This window comes from Lepus europaeus, chromosome 17 (genome assembly GCF_033115175.1).
Source record: "Lepus europaeus isolate LE1 chromosome 17, mLepTim1.pri, whole genome shotgun sequence".
In the NCBI taxonomy this organism is placed as follows: Eukaryota; Metazoa; Chordata; class Mammalia; order Lagomorpha; family Leporidae; genus Lepus; species Lepus europaeus.
This window is the reverse complement of record NC_084843.1, coordinates 61,902,718-61,921,245: the sequence shown is the minus strand read 5'-3', so window position 1 is coordinate 61,921,245 and position 18,528 is coordinate 61,902,718. Positions and strand designations below refer to the sequence as shown.

The 18,528-nt window shown below is 45.8% G+C and overlaps 2 protein-coding genes across 4 annotated transcripts in view; one reads left to right on the top strand and one right to left on the bottom strand.

Moving 5' to 3' along the window:
* Positions 1–15,961, bottom strand: part of NUDT13 (nudix hydrolase 13) — a 41,519-nt gene extending 25,558 nt beyond the window's left edge. The window contains exons 1-2 of one of the 2 annotated variants that reach the window (XM_062215073.1): positions 15,932–15,961; positions 15,162–15,694 (exon numbers count right to left, since the gene is read on the bottom strand). In XM_062215073.1, coding sequence (XP_062071057.1) covers positions 15,162–15,241 — 80 coding nt within the window. In that variant the 5' untranslated portion in view covers positions 15,242–15,694; positions 15,932–15,961. Of the gene's footprint in view, positions 1–15,161; positions 15,695–15,931 lie in introns of those variants that run through there. The other variant, XM_062215070.1, reaches the window with a different exon arrangement.
* P4HA1 (prolyl 4-hydroxylase subunit alpha 1) overlaps positions 14,660–18,528 on the top strand; it is a 105,975-nt gene continuing 102,106 nt past the window's right edge. The window contains exon 1 of one of the 2 annotated variants that reach the window (XM_062215068.1): positions 14,660–14,778. The gene's annotated coding sequence lies outside the window, so the exon portion shown is untranslated. The remainder of the gene's footprint in view (positions 14,779–18,528) is intronic. The other variant, XM_062215067.1, reaches the window with a different exon arrangement.

The window sequence follows — 18,528 nt, the reverse complement described above, 5'->3', positions numbered from 1 at the left end:
AAGGGCAGACATGCAGAGTTGGCCAGCCCTTTCTTTTGGACCTCTCCCACTGAGACAGAAACTGAAGCTTTTTATCAGCTTGATTCATCATTCCCAAGAAAACAGAAAACTTGAGAGAAACAAGATACAAAATTAATGAAACCCAAAGAGATGGGGAAACCTGCTTGAGGGAGATGTTGGTCTCTAACCACTACTAAAAATCAAAATATTTAATTTTGAGGAATTGTCTTAGTGCTATAATACTAATAGCTAAGACAGCATTTACTGTGCTCCAGGCACTATGCTAAGTGTCTCAAATTTATCATTGATCTTCACATTCTGTGAGTTATGTATTATTATTTACATTTGGCAGATGAAAAAACGGAGGCCAGGCCAGCACTGCGGCTCAATAGGCTAATCCTCCACCTGCGGCACCGGCACCCCAGGTTCTAGTCCCGGTCGGGGCGCCGGATTCTGTCCCGGTTGCCCCTCTTCCAGTTCAGCTCTCTGCTGTGGCCCAAGAGTGCAGTGGAGGATGGCCCAAGTGCTTGGGCCCTGCACCTGCATGGGAGACCAGGAGAAGCACCTGGCTCCTGCCTTCAGATCAGCGCAGTACGGCGGCCACGGCGGCCATTGGAGGGTGAACCAATGGTAAAAGGAAGACCTTTCTCTCTGTCTCTCTCTCTCTCACTGTCCACTCTGCCTGTCAGAAAAAACAGAGGCTTAGGGAAGTTAAACAATTTGTCCATATTTGCATAACTAGTCGCAGCAGTGCTGGGATTTTAACCAAAATGTCTGGCTTCAGCCAGCACATGTACTTTGGACACATATAAGGTAATATAAACCTGCGTTGTGTCTCTTAACAAGGTATGTTGCAGGGAAGCTGAACATAAATACTGGAAATTATTGGAATGATAGGAAAAATGCATTCCCATAGACTGGAAGACTTAATTTTTTTTAAGATTGAAATTTTCCCCAAATTGATTTTCAAATTCAATGCAATCATTATCAAAATCCCAGCTAGCCTTTTTGCACAAGCAACAAAAGAAACACATAGGACTTTTTTTTTTTAAGGTTTATTTTTATTTACTTGAAAGTCAGAGTTATACAGAAAGAGGAGAGGCAGAGAGAGAGGTCTTCCATCCGTTGGTTCACTCCCCAGATGGCTGTTACGGCCAGAGCTGTGCCGATCTGAAGCCAGGAGCCAGGAACTTCTTCTGGGTCTCCCATGTGGGTGCAGGGGCCCAAGGACTTGGGCCATCTCCCACTGCTATCCCAGGCCACAGCAGAGAGCTGGATCGAAGAGGAGCAGCTGGGACTAAAACTGGCGCCCATATGGGATGCCGGCGCTTCAGGCCAGGGCATTAACCCGCTGTGCCACAGCGCTGGCCCCAAAACACATAAGACTTTATAAAAATTTTAAAAGCTTCTGTTCTACAAACTATCATCAAGAATATGAAAAGACATAAAATGGGGGGACAATTATACATCATGTATCTGATACAGGACTTGTACTCAAAATATATAAGAACATTTGGAAATCAACTCAATAATAAAAAAATAAGAAATTTAAAATTAACAATAGTTCTGAATAGATATTTCTCCAAGAAAGATACAGAAATGACCCAGAGGCATACAAAAATAGTGCCAAGCAGCATTAGACATTAGGAAAATGCAAGTCAAAATCACAAGAGGCCATTTCATATCCAGACAATCACACTGTAAATGGCAAGAAATGACAAGGTATGTAGAGAAAGTGGAACCCCGGTAAGACTGTAAATGGTGCAAAGGCTTGGGAAAACAGTTCAGAAGTTCCTCAAAAGGTTAAGCATATGACCTGGCAACTCCACTCCTGGATGTCATACCAGAAAGAATTAGAAACACACATCCACACAGAAATGGGTATGTGAATTTTCATAGCAGCATTGTTCAAAATAGCCAAAAAGTAGGAACAAAATCCTTCTATGATAAATGGATAAGCAAAATATGATATAGCCAAATGGTGGTATTTTATTCAGCAATGAAAAGGAGTGAAGTAATGGTGTGAATCTTGAAAATGATATGCTAAGTGAAACACTCTGGTTAAATAAGAGCACCTGTTGCATTTATATAAAATGTTCAGAATAGACAAACATATAGAGACAAAGTTGATTAGTGGTTGCCTAAGGTTAGGAGCAATTTATATGAAATGCACCTAGGGATACAATTACTTTTATATGAAATGTTCAGAATAGGCCAATCTCTGTGGCAAAAAGGTGGGTCAGTGCTTGTTTAGAGGTGAGGATGGGGAGCATTTTGGAGAAAATGGGAAGTTAACTTCTTTTGGGAAAGAGATTCTCTCTCTCTCTCTCAAGAATTATTTATTTATTTGGAAGTTACAGAGAGGCAGAGAGAAAGAGAGAGAGGAGGTCTTTCATCCTCTGGTTCACACCCTGATGGCCACGATGGCTGGAGTTGTGCTGATCTGAAGTCAGGAGCCAGGAGCTTCTTCCAGGTCTCCCACATGGGTGCAGGGGCCCAGGGACCTGGGCCATCTCCTACTGCTTTCCCAGCCATAACAGAGAGCTGGGTCAGAAGTGGAGCAGCCAGGACTCAAACCAGCACCTATATGGGATGCCGGCACTGCAGGCAACAGCTTTACTGGCTATGCTACCATGCTGGCCCCTCTTTCTCTCTTTAGAGTAATGAAAATATTTTAAAATTGATTGTGCTAATGGTTGCACGGTTCTGTGAACCTACTAAAGATCATTAAATTGCATACTTTAAATGGGTAATTTGCATGCTATTTCAACTCAATAAAGTTGTTAAAAATATTCAACCAAATCATTAATTGTATTTTTTTTTATATTTTTTTTAACTTTTATTTAATGAATATAAATTTCCAGTGTACAGCTTATGGATTACAATGGCTTCCCCCCCCATAACTTCCCTCCCACCCGCAACCCTCCCCTCTCCCGCTCCCTCTCCCCTTCCATTTGCATCAAGATTCATTTTCAATTCTCTTTATCTACAGAAGATCAATTTACTATAAAGATTTCAACAGTTTGCACCCACAAAGAAACACAAAGTGAAATATACTGTTTGAGTACTAGTTATAGCATTAAATCACAATGTACAGCACATTAAGGACAGAGATCCAATTATACTGCATGGCTAGTAAATACAAAAAATATGGTATTTATAGCCACAATTATTTTTAGGTAAGGAAGTAAAAATTGTCTTTCCTCAGAAATGCTTAGCTTTGAGGTAATAGAAATTGCTTGATTATATATTAACACTCTTTTTAGGGTACAAATTGAGCTTCAAGCCACTGAGTCCCAGCCTGGCCTCTTGGTGGTAAAATTGGTGTTCAGTGTATTTAAAGATATGTGTTTATTCACTCATTAAACAGATTCTTATGACAAAGCTATCTCTGTGAGGCACACGCTAGACGTGGGATATCACGGTGAATGTCGTTGTTTCTGCCATCCAGTGGTAGTTGTGCCCGTATGTGTGTGCGCACAAGTGAGTGTTTACTCGGCCCATTTACTCGGCCTCTAGTTACAGGAATGGTCATTAGATGTGTGGAATATGTAGCAAGCGTGCACACAAACTGAAAATTCATTCTGTATGTAGGCTTTCAGTTGGATATTGTCTTCAGGTGCAACAGGAAATCTGAGGGTATGTCAAAAGGTTTCTGAAAAATGGAATTAAGAGAGAAGTTTATTTTGGCACAACTTTTAAAAAATTATTTTTTTTTTTGAAAAGTAGAGTTACAGAGAGAGAGAGAGAGAGAGATCTGCTGATTCAATCCCCAAATGGCCACAACAACCACAGCTGGACAGGTTCAAAGCCAGGGGCCAGGAGCTTCTTCCAGGTCTCCCACATAGGTGCAGGGGCCTAGGTAGTTGGGTCACCCTCCACTGCTTTTCCAGGGACAAAAGCAGAGAGCTAGATCAGAAGTAGAGCAGCTAGGACTTGAACTCGCACCCATATGGGATGCCAGCACCAAAGGCAGCAGCTTTACGTGCTATACCACAAAGCTGGCCTCTTGGTGAAAAATTTTTGAAACCCTTGCATATGAGGTGTCTGAAAAGTTCATGAAAATGTGTATTATGAGAAACTGTGCATAGATTTCAATTAAAAAAAATTTTTTTTTTATTTGAAAGGCAGAGTTACAGAGGTAGAAACAGAGAGAGAAGTCTTCCATCTGCTGGTTCACTCCCCAAATGGCTGCAACATCAGGGCTGGGCCAGGCTGAAGCCAGCATCCAGGAGCTTCTGGGTCTCCTCTCTGGGTGCAGGGGCCCAAGCACTTGGGCCATACTCTGCTGTTTTCCCAGGCACATTAGCAAGGAGCAAGATCAGAAGTGGAGCAGCCGGGACTCTGCCTGGTGCCCATATGGGATGCATGCATTGCAGGCCGGGGCTTTGCAGGCCGAAGCTTTGCAGGCAGGCTGCAGCTTTAATGCACTGTGCCACAGCGCCAGCCCTGTTTTCAATTTGTGTGTGTGTGTGTGTGTGTGTGTGGTGATGGCAGAAGACAAAAGCCCAGTGGAAATATGCAACTCTGCTTGTATGGCAACCAAAGCATATGATATAGTCAGACCTAGAGTTATAGTGGGAGGGTATCATACAGTTACTGGAAAAAGGATATGGCAAGGAGTCTGGGTGAACTACTGAGCTAGAGAGAACAGTCCCCACCAGAGAGCATTCTTACTTCTGATACCAACTGCTAGTGTGAGCAGTTTCCAAAACCACTTTCAGTTCTGATAAAAGGACTCACAGAACCCACTGAGAGCTATGTACTCATGGTTACAGCTTATTACAGAGAAGGCATACAGGATAAAATCAGCCAAGGAAAGAAGCATTTAGGGTGGAGTCTGGGGAAGAACTAAATATGGAACTTCCATTGCTCTCGCTGCACAGAGTCAGGGTGCATTGCTACTCAGAATCCACGGACGACAACAAGGTTTTTCCAACTAGGGAAATTCAGCTAGGGCTTTGGTGTCCAGAGTTTTGGCTGTATCATCCAAAGCTCCATCCTAAATCAATTGCTGGTCTCCATGGTGGTCATCCACCAGCCCAAGCCCCTTTGTTGGACACTCCTGTGTCAGGCAAGGCCCTCGGGCAAACAAAGACACTGCCATCGGGCAGCAGGTTACCTCCAGGAAACCACAAGGAAAGGCCAGATCTCTTCTTGAGCAAGGTTAAAGTTTTAAAATTGTGGTTTATTTTATTTATGTGAAAGGCAGAGTTACAGAGAAGGAGCAGGGAGAGAGAGATCAATCTTCTATTCACTGGTTCATTCCCCAAATGAAAAGCCAGGGCTGGGCCAGGCAGAAGCCAGGAGCCAGGAAACTTTACCCAGGTCAGGGAATGAGTGTCAAGGACCCAAGGATTGGGCCATCCTCCGCTGCTTTTCCAGCCACATTAACAGGGAGCTGGATTGGAAGTAGAGCAGCCAGTACTTGAACAGGTGCAATATGGGATGCTGGTGCTGCAGATGGTAGCTTAACCCACTACGACACAGCCCCAGCCCCACAAGGTTACATTTTTTTTTAAGCTTTTATTTATTTATTTATTTATTTATTTATTTATTTATTTACAGGCAGAGTGGATAGTGAGAGAGAGAGACAGAGAGAAAGGTCTTCCTTTTTGCCGTTGGTTCACCCTCCAATGGCCGCTGCGGCCGGCGCATCGTGCTGATCCGAAGCCAGGAGCCAGGTGCTTCTCCTGGTCTCCCATGGGGTGCAGGGCCCAAGCACTTGGGCCATCCTCCACTGCCTTCCTGGGCCATAGCAGAGAGCTGGCCTGGAAGAGGGGCAACCGGGATAGAATCCGGAGCCCCAACTGGGACTAGAACCCGGTGTGCCGGCGCTGCAAGGCGGAGGATTAGCCTGTTAAGCCACGGCGCCGGCCTTAAGGTTACATTTTTTATTACACAGGTATAGATATGCAATCAATCTACCACTGTGGCTTTTTTTTTAACATATACTTTATTTTATTATTTATTTATTTATTTATTTGAGAGGCAAAGGCAGAGAGAGAGAGAGAGAGAGAGGTCTTCCAACCACTGGTTCACTCCCCAGTTGGCCACAATGGCCAGAGCTGCATTGATCCAAAGCCAGGAGCCAGGAGCTTCTTATGGGACTCCCATTTGGGTGCAGGGGCCCAAGGACTTGGGCCATCTTCTGCTTTCCCAGGCCATAGCAGAGAGCTGGATCGGAAGTACAGCAGCCAGGACGCGAACCAGTGCCCATATGGGATGCTGGCACTGCAGGCAGTGGCTTTACCCATTATGCCACAGTGCCAGTCCCCTACTGTAGCTCTTAAGTTAGTACTGAACATAAAGTAGTATTATTTCACTTCAAGAGTGAGAACTAACATTAACCATGGACTAATTATAGATGCTATAAATATCTCTTTTTTTTAAAAGATTTTTTATTTATTTATTTGACAGGTAGAGTTACAGACAGTGAGAGGGAGAGACAGAGAAAAAGGTCTTCCTTCCGTTGGTTCACCCCCAAATGGCTGCTACGGCTGGAGCTATGCCAATCCGAAGCCAGGAGCCAGGTGTTTCCTCCTGGTCTCCCATGTGGGTGCAGGAACCCAAGCACTTGGGCCATCCTCCACTGCCCTCCTGGGCCACAGCAGAGAGCTAGACTGGAAGAGGAGCAACTGGGACTAGAACCCAGAGCCCATATGGAATTCCAGCGCTGCAGGCAGAGGATTAGCCAAGTGAGCCATGGTGCCGGCCCTATAAATATCTTTCCTATTTACACTTTTTCCTCGAAAGACTAGTTCTAATAATTTCCACTTTGCATTTTTTTTCAAATTTGTTCAAGTAGGTCTAAAAGTCCTCTTGTTTGATTCTATGATTTGAAAGTGACAAAAAAGGAGCCAGTGCTGTGGTGTAGCAGGTAAAGTCACTGCCTGCAACACCAGCATCCTGTATGGGCACCGGTTCATGTCCTGGCTGCTCCACTTCTCATCTGGCTCCCTGCTAATGTAGCTGGGAAAGCAGAAGAATATGGCCCAAGTAGTTGGGCCTCTGCACCCATGTGGGAGACCTGGAAGAACCTCCTGGCTCCTGGCTTAGGCCTGGCCCAACCTTGGCCATTATGGCCATCTGGGGAGTGAACCAGCAGATGGAAGATCTCTCTGTGTGTATTGACCTCTCTCTCCATAACTCTGCCTTTCAAATGAAGAAATAAATCTTTTTTTTTTAAAGCAACACAACAAAAATCTATGCAACTCCATATCATACAGCACACAATGATGATTACTCCTATTAATACGGTACTTCATCCTTTTGAAGAACTTTCAAAATATCCATTTCAGTTGAATTTTCATAATATCTTTGTGTGATTGATATTGCAAATGTTATCGTAGCCTTTTGGTACATGAAAAATTTTAGCATAAAAGTTAAAGTTAGGGGCTGGTGCTGAGGCATAGAGGTTAAAGCCACTGCCTGCAGTGCCGGCATCCCATATTGGTGCCTGTTCGAGTCCCAGCTGCTCCACTTCCAAACCAGCTCCCTGCTGACATGCATGGGAAAGCAGCAGAAGATGGCCCAAATCCTTGGGCCCCTGTACCCATCTTGGCTTCAGCCTGGCCTAGCCCTCCCAGTTGGGACCATTTGGGGAGTGAATCAGTGGATGGAAGATTCCTGACTTGAGTCCTGGCTCTGCTTCTGATCCAGCTTTTTGGTAATGTACACCCTAGGAGGCAGCACATGATGGCTTCAGGTACTTGGTCCCTGCCACCCTGTGGGAGACCTGGATTGCCTTCCAGGTTTGGTCCAGCCCTGGCTGTTGCAGGCATTTAGGAAATGAATCAGCAGATAGAATAGCTGCTCTCTCTCTCTCTCTCTCTCTCGCATATAAAATAAAATCAATAAAAATTTTTAAAACTTTAAAGGTAGGAGGTGGCATTGTGGCATAACGGGTAAAGTCACTGCCTGTGATGCTGGCATCAATGCTGGTTCAAGTCCTAGCTGCTCCACTTTGAAACCAGCTCCCTGCCCATGCATCTGGGAAAGCAGCAGACAATGGCCCAAGTACTTGGGTCCCTGCATCCACGTGTGGGACCCGAAAGAATCTCTTGTCTACTGGCTTCGGTCTGGTTCAGCTCCGACCATTGTGGCTATTTGGGGAGTGAACAAGCAGATGGAAGACCTCTCTCTCTCTCTCCCCTTCTCTCTAATTCTTTCAAAAAAATAAATCTTAAAAAAAAAAAAAACTTAAAGATGGACTCTTAATGGTACACTACAGTCTGAGTTCACTGATTCTGTCATTGCTCCTCCAGTCTGAGTTATTCTTCTTACCAAATTCTGTAATTCTGTGACTGAATGAACTCCAGGTCCTAAACTCTAAATCTTGCTTCATCAAATAAAGCTGAGATTGCTGGCATTCTTGCCCGATGTGTTTGAATACTCGACAAGCTCATTTGGGTGGAAGAATGCATGGACCAGCCAAGCTCTACAAATCTTTCCCACAGCCAAGTCAGATTCTGTTTGTTTATAAATAGAAGCATTATTCTCAAATGTAACTTCTTGTTTTCAGTTAATACTTTAAAAATTTGTAAACATTTTCCATGCTTGATAGAATAGCTGTTGGGTATTCCTGTGCAAACTATAGACCTTGAAAATATTTAATATGCACAACTCCAACCCTTTATATTCAAAATGTGATACAACACTAAAGAAAGATACCAGAAAATGGGAAAGGAACACAGTCGGTTACAGCTGTCAGACTGTTCGTACATTCTCATAAACAAAAATTAACAAATAACTGTGTCTATTCACCAGCACATTTCTAATACCTAATATAATACCTGGTACATTGTAGGTGCTCAGTAAATATCTGTTGAATAAATGAAGAAGTGAATAATTAAAATAAATTTCCTTATTACTACAGTTGCTGAGTAAAAGGAGAATTCTCTTTTGGAAATGGGTACTTTTCCTTTGAAAATTAGAAATTTGTTCCAAATCAAAATAAAAGTTGAAAGCTGAGTTGGAACCTCCCCTAAAATGGTTCTTACTACTGGTGTTAGGGTACCACATCAATTAAGATCTGTGATTTGAGAAAACTGAAAAATATTTATTTAAAATACATATTTATTTTATAAATTTATTTATTCCCTTAAGCTGTAGGGAATTTATGAGGTTACCTATTGAAAAATCCAACTATAGTTCAGGTCTCAGACACCAGTTCCTCTTAGCTCTAGCCTATTCCATGTGCTGGGTTTGTCTTCAAATTGGTCTTTCTCATGGTAAAGAAATGGCTTCCAGACGATCATATGTCCATTTACTTTCTTGTTTCTATGCAGAGTACCCATCTATCCTCAGTGTTGATTTTCACTCTATTTGGACTAATTTAGGTTATAATCCTCCTTGTGAGTCTCTAACAAAACAATTCCTGAGGTCAAAGAATTTAATGAATTGATTATGACTGGGTTAAGTGCCCATCTCTGAATTACTGTGCCAAGACTGTCACATTACTGATGTGAACCAGGCTTGTTTGGATAAGGAAGGCCATCTCTTATTTGAAAACAGAGAATTCCCTGGACCTGTAGTTTGATGTCTTCTGTTATTTTTGAAATATGTTGTCATTCTCTTTTCAGATATTTCCAAACACCATTTCTCCAACCACACGTGTGTAGGATTTTTTATATTGTCTCACAATTTTGGATGCTTAACTCTGTTTTCATTCTTTTTTCTTTCTGTCTCTGTATTCATCTGAATGATTTGACCTTCTTTTCTCACCATGGGTCCATCAAAAGAAATATTCATTTCTCAATATCATAGGATTTTTCCTCCTGGCATTTGTATTTGACCCTTTTTTATAATTTTCATCTCTCTACTGGGATGCCGGCACTGTAGGCGGCAGCTTTATCCATTACGCCACAGCGCCAGCCCTCCCATCCTTTTAGAGAGGCTTGTTCATTAAGTTGCCATTGTTTGTTGTTACCATAGCTACAGAAAAAATTAGTCTTTTCCTAAGAATATACTCAGATGTAACTTTGAGTATTTTCTTGACAAATATTTATATTGGAATGTTTATTTATTTGAAAGTCAGAGTAACCGAGCGAGAGACTGAGATCTTCCATCTGCTCTCTCACTCGCCAAATGCCTGCCATAGTAAGGGCTGGGTCAGGCTGAAGCCGGAAGCCAGGAACTCCATCTGGGTCTCCCACATGGGTGGCTGGGACCCAACTACTTGAGCCATCATCTTCTGCCTCCTAGGGAGTGCATTAGTAGGAAGCTGGATCAGTGGCAGAGGCAGGACTTGAACCAGGGCACTCTGATATGAGATGTGGGCATCCCATGCAGTGGCTTAACCCATTGTGCCACAGTCTGCATCCTGTGACGTATTTATTAATTGATAAACACCTTCACCTTTCCCAGATTCAAGAGAAAGAGATTTACTAAAGGTTTATAGAAATGCCATTCAGAGGGGCCTTGTGTTACTGTTTCTACTTTTCCAGGTAGCTACCATTTTGCTTATGACTGAGCAGGAATGATCATGTGGAATAGTTGAACGTAGATTTAATATGAAGTGCCTGTTTTGGGCAAGCAAATGACAAATGTAAAAAAAAAAAAAAAAAAAAAAAAAAAAAAAAAAAAAAACCAAAACTGACAAACACTATCGCTATGGGTTGGATACGGTTTTTCTCTCAAAGGTTCATGTGCTGGAGGTTTGGTCCCCCATGAGCAGCATCAAGAGGTGATGGAACCTTTGAGGGGAGGGCAAGTGGGTGGTGAAGAGGTCACATGGGTCATGGCCATGGTGGAGGAGTAGGTCCTGAGGACTGGACTGCTTACAAGAGTAGGTTTTTTTTTTTTTTTTTTTTAAGATTTATTTATTTACTTGAAAGAGTTATACAGAGAGAGAAGGAGAGGTGGTCTTCCATCCACTGGTTCACTCCCCAGATGGCCGCACTGGCCGGAGCTGCACCAATTGGAAGCCAGGATGCAGGAGCTTCTTCCGGGTCTCCCACACAGGTGCCGGGGCCCAAGTACCTGGGCCATCCTCTACTGCTTTCCCAGGCCATAGCAGAGAGCTGGATTGGAAGTGGAGCAGCTGGGACTAGAACTGGCACCCATGTGGGATGCTGGCACTGCAGGCAGCAGCTTTACCCGCTGCGCCACAGCGCTGGCCCCGTCAAGAGTAGGTTGTTATAAAGTCATCTGGCTTTCTTGGCTTGTTCTCTTGCTTTCTCTTTCCACATGTGACCTTTTTCTCTTATTTTCGCTCTCTCTTTTACCCATGCTCCTGCCATGTGATGCCGATCACCATATTATAATGTAGCATGAAGCCCCTGCCAGATATGGTTGCCCAGTCTTGGACTTACTCTCACCAAAACCATGAGCCAAAAATATGCCTCTTTTCTTACTAAGTACCCAGTCTCAGGTAGTTTGTTATAGCAATATTAAATGGGCTAAGACAATCCTAAACATCTTATATTCAGAAAAAGAACATACTATCTTCATTAATTATCTGACATACCTCTATATTACTTTTCTTTCTCTACATTTTTTTAAAGATTTATCTATTTATTTAAAAAGTAGAGCTACAGAGAAAAGGGAAGAGACAGAAGCTGGCCACTCCCCAAGTTGCTGCAACGTCTGAGGCGGGGCCAGGCTGAAACCAGGAGCCAGGAGCTTCTTCTGGGTCTCCCATGTGGGTGCAGAGGCCCAAGCACTTGGGCCATCTTCATGCTTCATATTTTTCTTCATTTGTTTATTTTTTTAAAGATTTGATTATTAGAAAGGAAGAGAGTGAGGGAGAAATACAGATCTTCTATCTGCTGGTTCACTTCCCAAATGGCCACAACAGCCTGACTGATCCCAGTAGCCTGGAATTCCATCCAGGTCTCCTACATGGGTGGCAGGGGCCCAGAAACTTGGGTCAATCTACACCGCTTTCCCAGGTGCATTAGCAGGGAGAAGTGGAACAGCCAGAACTTGAACTGGCGCTTATATTGGATGTGTGCATCGCAGGCAGAGGCTTAACCTACTGTGCCACATGCCTGCCCCTAGACTTCATGTTGTTTATCTCTTCATATGGCAATAATTTTGTAACAAATTCTATAGAGAAGATAGGAAGCTAACATCTTTTTCCCTTATTATGGTTGTTTAAAGTTTTATATTATCATAGAGATATGTTAGAAAAGGTTCTTTTAGTCCCATAACTCACTGTTGATAATATATAGATTTTTTAGAATTATGGTAAATTTTGGACATTCTCTAATAGGATGCTTAATACATGACTGAAAAGGATTCACAGCACATGAACCTTCTTTAAACTGATGATGTTTGTTGGGATGTTCTCATTAAATTCTGGCAGAAAATAATTGCCTTTCTTGTTTTGATAAGCACTACAACTTTAATTAATTTTTTCCCATATCCGCTATCTGCAAGAATTTTCCACAGGTTACCTTCAGGCCCCCTAAATGTCAGCCCTGCTTTTCCTCTTTGATCCACGTGTTTTTGATGCCGGAACACAGGATGCATTCAGCTAACTATAAAAGGTCTGGCCCTGCACCTATGCTTCAACAGTGCTGGGTGGGTCAGCACAATGGGTGGTAGGCGTATTCTTAGATACCATTCTTACCCTGAGACAGCTGGCAATATCTTAACTACACATGCAAGTGACTATGGGTTACAAAAATAAATTCCACTAAACTGAAACCAAATGTATCCTTAAGTCAACTTCAGCTAAATTTTTAAAATGCCAGCACCATGAGACAAAAGGAAGCACCGCAGAAGGGAAGTCTGTGCTGACTGGAAGCTGCAGTTAAAATATCTGCTTTCACAAGCATCACGGGAGCCCCTGCCTTGGAAAGGGGGCAGTGCAAGTGAGGAGCGCTGAAGCTGCAGCCTTGTTGGCTTCGGTTAATCTGCCCTGCGGCCTGGAGTCACTCTTGGGTCTGTGACCATTTCACACTCCCAGAAAAGTATTGAGGATTGCAATACGGGAGTCGCGTCCGCCAACATCTACTGCATCAGGAGTTAACTATGGAAAACATTGAGTCATTAATTCATTTAAAATAAGTGTTACAGGTTTTTTTTTTTTTTTTTTTTTTTTTTGACAGGCAGAGTGGACAGTGAGAGAGAGAGAGACAGAGAGAAAGGTCTTCCTTTTTGCCGTTGGTTCACCCTCCAATGGCCGCTGCGGCCGGCGCACCGCGCTGATCCGATGGCAGGAGCCAGGCGCTTATCCCGGTCTCCCATGGGGTGCAGGGCCCAAGCACTTGGGCCATCCTCCACTGCACTCCCTGGCCACAGCACAGAGCTGGCCTGGAAGAGGGGCAACCGGGACAGGATCGGTGCCCCGATCGGGACTAGAACCCGGTGTGCCGGCGCCGCAAGGCGGAGGATTAGCCTAGTGAGCCGCGGCGCCGGCCAAGTGTTACATGTTAACATAAATAACTTTTAAATGAAAACTATATTTTCCAAGGCAAAAAAACAAAACAAAACAAAACAAACAAACAAACAAACAAACACAACGTGGTGCGAACAGTATAGCATTGCTGCACATCTCTTCAACGCCCGGCCTGCGAGAAGACTCACACAAACGCGCTGTTCTCATTCCACTGCAACACCCAAGCACACCTGGTCTCCGACCCCACTGCAGTGTTGGGGCGGAAAACGGGAATACGGTCTTAGTACGAAACAGCTGCGAGCGTGTGGGCCCCCGGACTACTTCGAGAACCGTCCACTCAGCACCATCGCTACTTTCTGGTTTGCCTAGGGCTCCCCAAGCACTTTTCCTGAATTCTGTATTTTTATAATCAAGCCCATCTTCCAGATAAGTTACATGTTAATTCTTGCTATACTCTGTGGGATACCCGGATACCCTTAGGAACAATTTTTAAGGAATACCAGCGTTTCCCCCGTTCACGGACAAGGTCAAAGGATGTCCTTCATTGCTGCCTGACAGTAAGGCTTTCTTCTTTCAGGAATCCTGATGACCCACTAGACTAGGAACAGACACGACCTTCGGCGTCTGACAGATTCCCGGGTTCCCACCGGATCTCTGGGCGCCAGGCAGGTGCTCCGAGCCCTACCTTCACCCCCGGCATTGGCAGTCCGCTATTCCTATCCATGATGGCACTGAATTCAGAGTGTTAAACCCCAGCAGGACTGAGCCAAGATCTGAACCCAGACAGTCTGACTCAGCGGCTTTCGGCCTACCCTCTGCTGATAGAGCGCAAACGTGGGAGACTGAGCGCCACGGCTACGAGATGCCCTGGGCAATGCGAGAGGACAGTAAAAGCCTGGGCCCAGGCCAGCCGAAACACCATGGCTGTCTGCTTTACTTTCTGCACCCCCTCGCTCCCCTCATTTTTATCGTCTTGGCTAGCGGGGTCCTCTCCCTAGCCCTCACGCGGACCCCGAACCCCGGGCGCCACACCCACGGGAGCCGAGGAAGCCCGTGGTAACCACGGAAACGGCGGCGTGGCGTGAGCCTTGCGCAGGCGCGCTGCCGCCCAGGCCCGGCGGCCCGGCCCACGGCGGCCCGGCCCAGCCCCTCCTCTCGGCCTCGCAGTCCACGGGCCCGCCGCGGGTGGGCGGGGACGGGCGCCTGCGCAGTCGCCGGGGCGCGGGTGTGATCGGCCTCACGTAGCGAGGGCCGCGGCCGCCTCCTCCCCGGCGCTGCCGTCGCGGCCTGGAGGTTATAAAAGGGCTGACTGGCTCCCTCTGCTGCCCAGTGGCGCCGCCAGCGGACTGAGGGCACGGGGTAGGTAGCCGGCCCCGGGGGCAGGCGACAGGGACCCGAAGAGCGAGCCGTCGTCCCGTCCCGCGTTCCAGGTGAGGTGCTCTTTCGACCTTGGAGGCGGAGGACGGAGGCCCGTGGGCAGCCGTGGTGCTCGGGCGGGCGGCGGCGGCGGCGGCGGTCCGGTGTCGTCTCCCCGTGCTGGAGGGCGGGCTCGGGGGGCTCGGGTGCTCCCGTCCACCACAGCAGCCGCGGCACCCCGCCGTCTGGAGGCTTGGCCTGGCGCCCCCCAGGCCCGGCTGCCCTCTCCCACGCTCCCCTTCCCACCTCTGCCCCCGTCCCGCTTCCGACCGCGGCGGCGGCTGCAGCAGCAGCCGCTGTCCCCGCCCCGGGCACCAGGACTTTCTTGAATGTTCTTCCCGGGGTGGAATCACCCCGTTGATTTTTTTTTTTTTTCTCTCCCGAGCTCCCTCCTCACCTGGTCCTCGCTGCACGGCTGAGGGGAACGCGATGGCGGGGCGTGGGTTTCTGGCCTCCACGGCTGCAGATGGTTAGCATATGGCAGGGAAGAGCAGATTTTGAGCGCTCCCGGCGTGTCTGCCCCGTGGAACAGTCGGTCGGGTCGGGCTAGCGGACCTCCCCAGAAAGTTCTCGCTCAGCTCCTCTGTCTGTGGCGCGCGGCGCCGCCTCAGCCGCCAGACGCAGCCCGGGGCGCCGAGTTTCGGGTTGTCCCCGCGGAGGACGCCGGCTGTCAGATCGCCCCAGTCGGCGAAGCTGGGCTGCTTCCTCTTCTTCCCCAAAAATCTGCGCGAAGGCGCGTGAGCGTGCCTCTCTGGGCTCTCCTCGCTGCCGTCCGCTCTGATCGCCTCGCGGAGTGTCTGGAGGTTTTCAAAGTGCAAACAGATTCCACGGGCTGTGGAGGAATTCGGAGTTGGGTTACGTGACCAGCCTCCGAGATGTATGTTTCAAGCGGGAGGAAGGCACGGGATGATCAAAGGGAGAGCATTTCGCCTTAAAAAAGAAAAAAAAAAAAGGAATCTATTAAATATAGACTCCGTTTGTAGAAGCTCACATGTGTGGGTGTTCTGGGTAAAGTGGAGGACTCTCGGAGTGTTTGCACGGCCCTTCCTCCCCCCCCCCCCTTCTTTCTTTCCTTTTTGTTTTTTAAAGAAAGTGATGAAGCAGCAGCTAGATCCCCTTTTAGGAACTGATCTGAAAAGCCAGAGAACTTGCCAATTTTCACTTAACTGTTTCTCCGAGAGCTGTGGCTCTTGGACTTCCCTTTGGAATGCGCTCTGTAGGGATGCATTAGCCACTACGTGAGTGGGGGAGGGGAAAAGACGTGGCACTAGTGTTCTTTCATCAACTTTCCTCATTTTTTTCCCCCCTAAGGTTCTGGAAAGAAACGTGTTTCCCCTTTTAGGTTTAGTGGTAACTTATGAATGAGGCTACTCTTTTCCTAAAATAATCAGATGAAAAATTCAGTCTGCATAGCAGGAACATTGGAAGTTAGCTTGAGAAACATTTTAAAGGAATTTTTAATCACACTGCTTTGGAGAAAATGGATACTTGAAGCAGAAAATATTCAAGAAGCTGAAAGTGAACAATTTTGAATATGTTTTGCCTTGATTTGAAATGTGAATAAACAGTCTGATTTTTTTTTTTTTCTTTAACTTTGGCTTTTATCCTGTTGATGTATAATTCCAGAATCTTAAGAACTTTGAATACTACCTTTCTCTTTTTGTGGAAAGGGTAAATTTTCTCACTTTAAAAAGTCATGTCAGTGTTGGTTTTTGGAACTTTGTCCAATAAGTTCTGCCAGTGTCTTTGATAGCTGGTGGCACATCCTTAGATTTACACAGACTGACTAGGGATAGGATTACTTTGTCTCTTTGAGATAGATAATGCTGTTACCATTGACATCTTGAACATGAATTATTGTGAAATTCTGAAAGAAAGCAAGGACTATAGTAAGGGAATAATTACATTGGCCATTTTGTGTCTTGGAGACATGAGGTAATGCAGGTGAAAAATGTATATAACTTTTATTGCAAAAAAGTTTAGACGGTGCAAGACCATTGAAAAAAAAGTTTTATATCACCTAGCTATTCCAGGTTGTTGCAGGTGAATCTTGGCTTTTTGGTAAAGAGATAATTAACCTTTTTTATTACTGCAGAGAGAGTTATACAGTGACAGGCAGTGTCTTTCACTGGGCAAATGAGTTCAAACTCCTGCTTTTATTTCAGGCACGCAGCAAGAGTTGGGAAAACCATAAGGCTTGTGAGTCTTCATTTTTGTGGAAGGAATACCTTATTTTACTTAGCAATTAATTTTCCACTGGAATATAACTACTGCTCTTAATCTGTAAAATACATAGTAGTGGTTTTCTGCCTATTTGGAGATTATAAAGTCCTTTAAGATTTTGATGGAAGGTGTGGACCTAGGTCAGAAGATGCAAATATGAACACCTACGTAGTTTTGTTTGTTTGTTTGTTTGTTTGTTTGTTTGTTTTTTAGACAGGCAGAGTTAGAGACAGACAGAAAGGTCTTCCTTCCATTGGTTCACCCCCTAATTGGCCGCCACAGCCGGCATGTGCCGATCCGAAGCCAGGAGCCAGGTGCTTCTGGTCTCCCATGCGGATGCAGGAACCCAAGCACTTAGGCCATCCTCCACTGCCTTCCGGGGCTACAGCAGAGAGCTGGACTGGAAGAGGAGCAACCGGGACTAGAACCCAGAGTACCGGCGCTGTAGGCGGAGGATTAGCCTAGTGAGCCGCGGCGCCAGCCTGTTTTTTGCTTTTTTAAAAAATATTTTATTTGAGAGGTAGAGTTATAGACATTGAGAGGGAAACAGAGAGAAAGGTCTTACTTCCATTGGTTCACTCCCCAAATGCCCATGAGGGCTGGCACTGTGTTGATCCGAAGCCAGGAGCCAGGAGCTTCTTCCTGGTCTTCCATGCAAGTGCCCAGGCCCAAGGACCTGGGCCATCTTCCACTGCTTTTCCAGGCCACAGCAGAGAGCTGGATTGGAAGTGGAGCAGCCAGGACTCGAACTGGCACCCATATAGGATGCCAACTTTATCTGCTATGCCAGCCCCCCTACGTAGAATTTTACATACCATCTCCTGCCGCTAATCTCACCCATGAACTCTTTTAAAAAACAAAAACGGGCTGGCGCCATGGCACAGTAGGTTAATCCTCCGCTTGTGGCGCCGGCATCCTATATGGGCTCCGGTTCTAGTCCTGGTTGCTCCTCTTCCAGTCCAGCTCTCTTGCTATGACCTGGGAAAGCAGTGGAGGATGGCCCAAGTGCTTGGGTCCCTGCACCCGCATAGGAGACCAGGAGGAAGTATCTGGCTCCTGGCTTCGGATTAGCACAGCTGTGGCCGTTGCGGCCATTTGGAGAGTGAACCAATGGAAGGAAGACCTTTGTGTCTATCTCTCCCTCTCACTGTCTGTAACTCTCAAATAGATAAAATCTTTAAAAAAAAAAAAAAAAAAACTGACTAGGGGTGAGTGTATGGCACAGTTGTTACGGCATTCCTGATCTGATGTCAGGGTGCCTGACAGGTCCTGGCTTTGCTTCAGATTCCACCTTTCTGCTAATACGCACCCTGGGAGGTAGTAGGTGATGATTTAAGAATCTAGGCTGCTGCCACACATGGGAGACCCAGCCTGAGTTCTGGGCTCCTGGCTTTGGCCTGGCCCAGCCTTGGCTGTTGTAGGCATCACAGAGTGACCCAGTGTATTGAAGATCTCTCTCTCTGTCCCTCCCTTTCAGATCAAACCAAACCAAACCAAAAAGACACTACTAGAACATAAAAGATGTATGAAGGTAATATTTA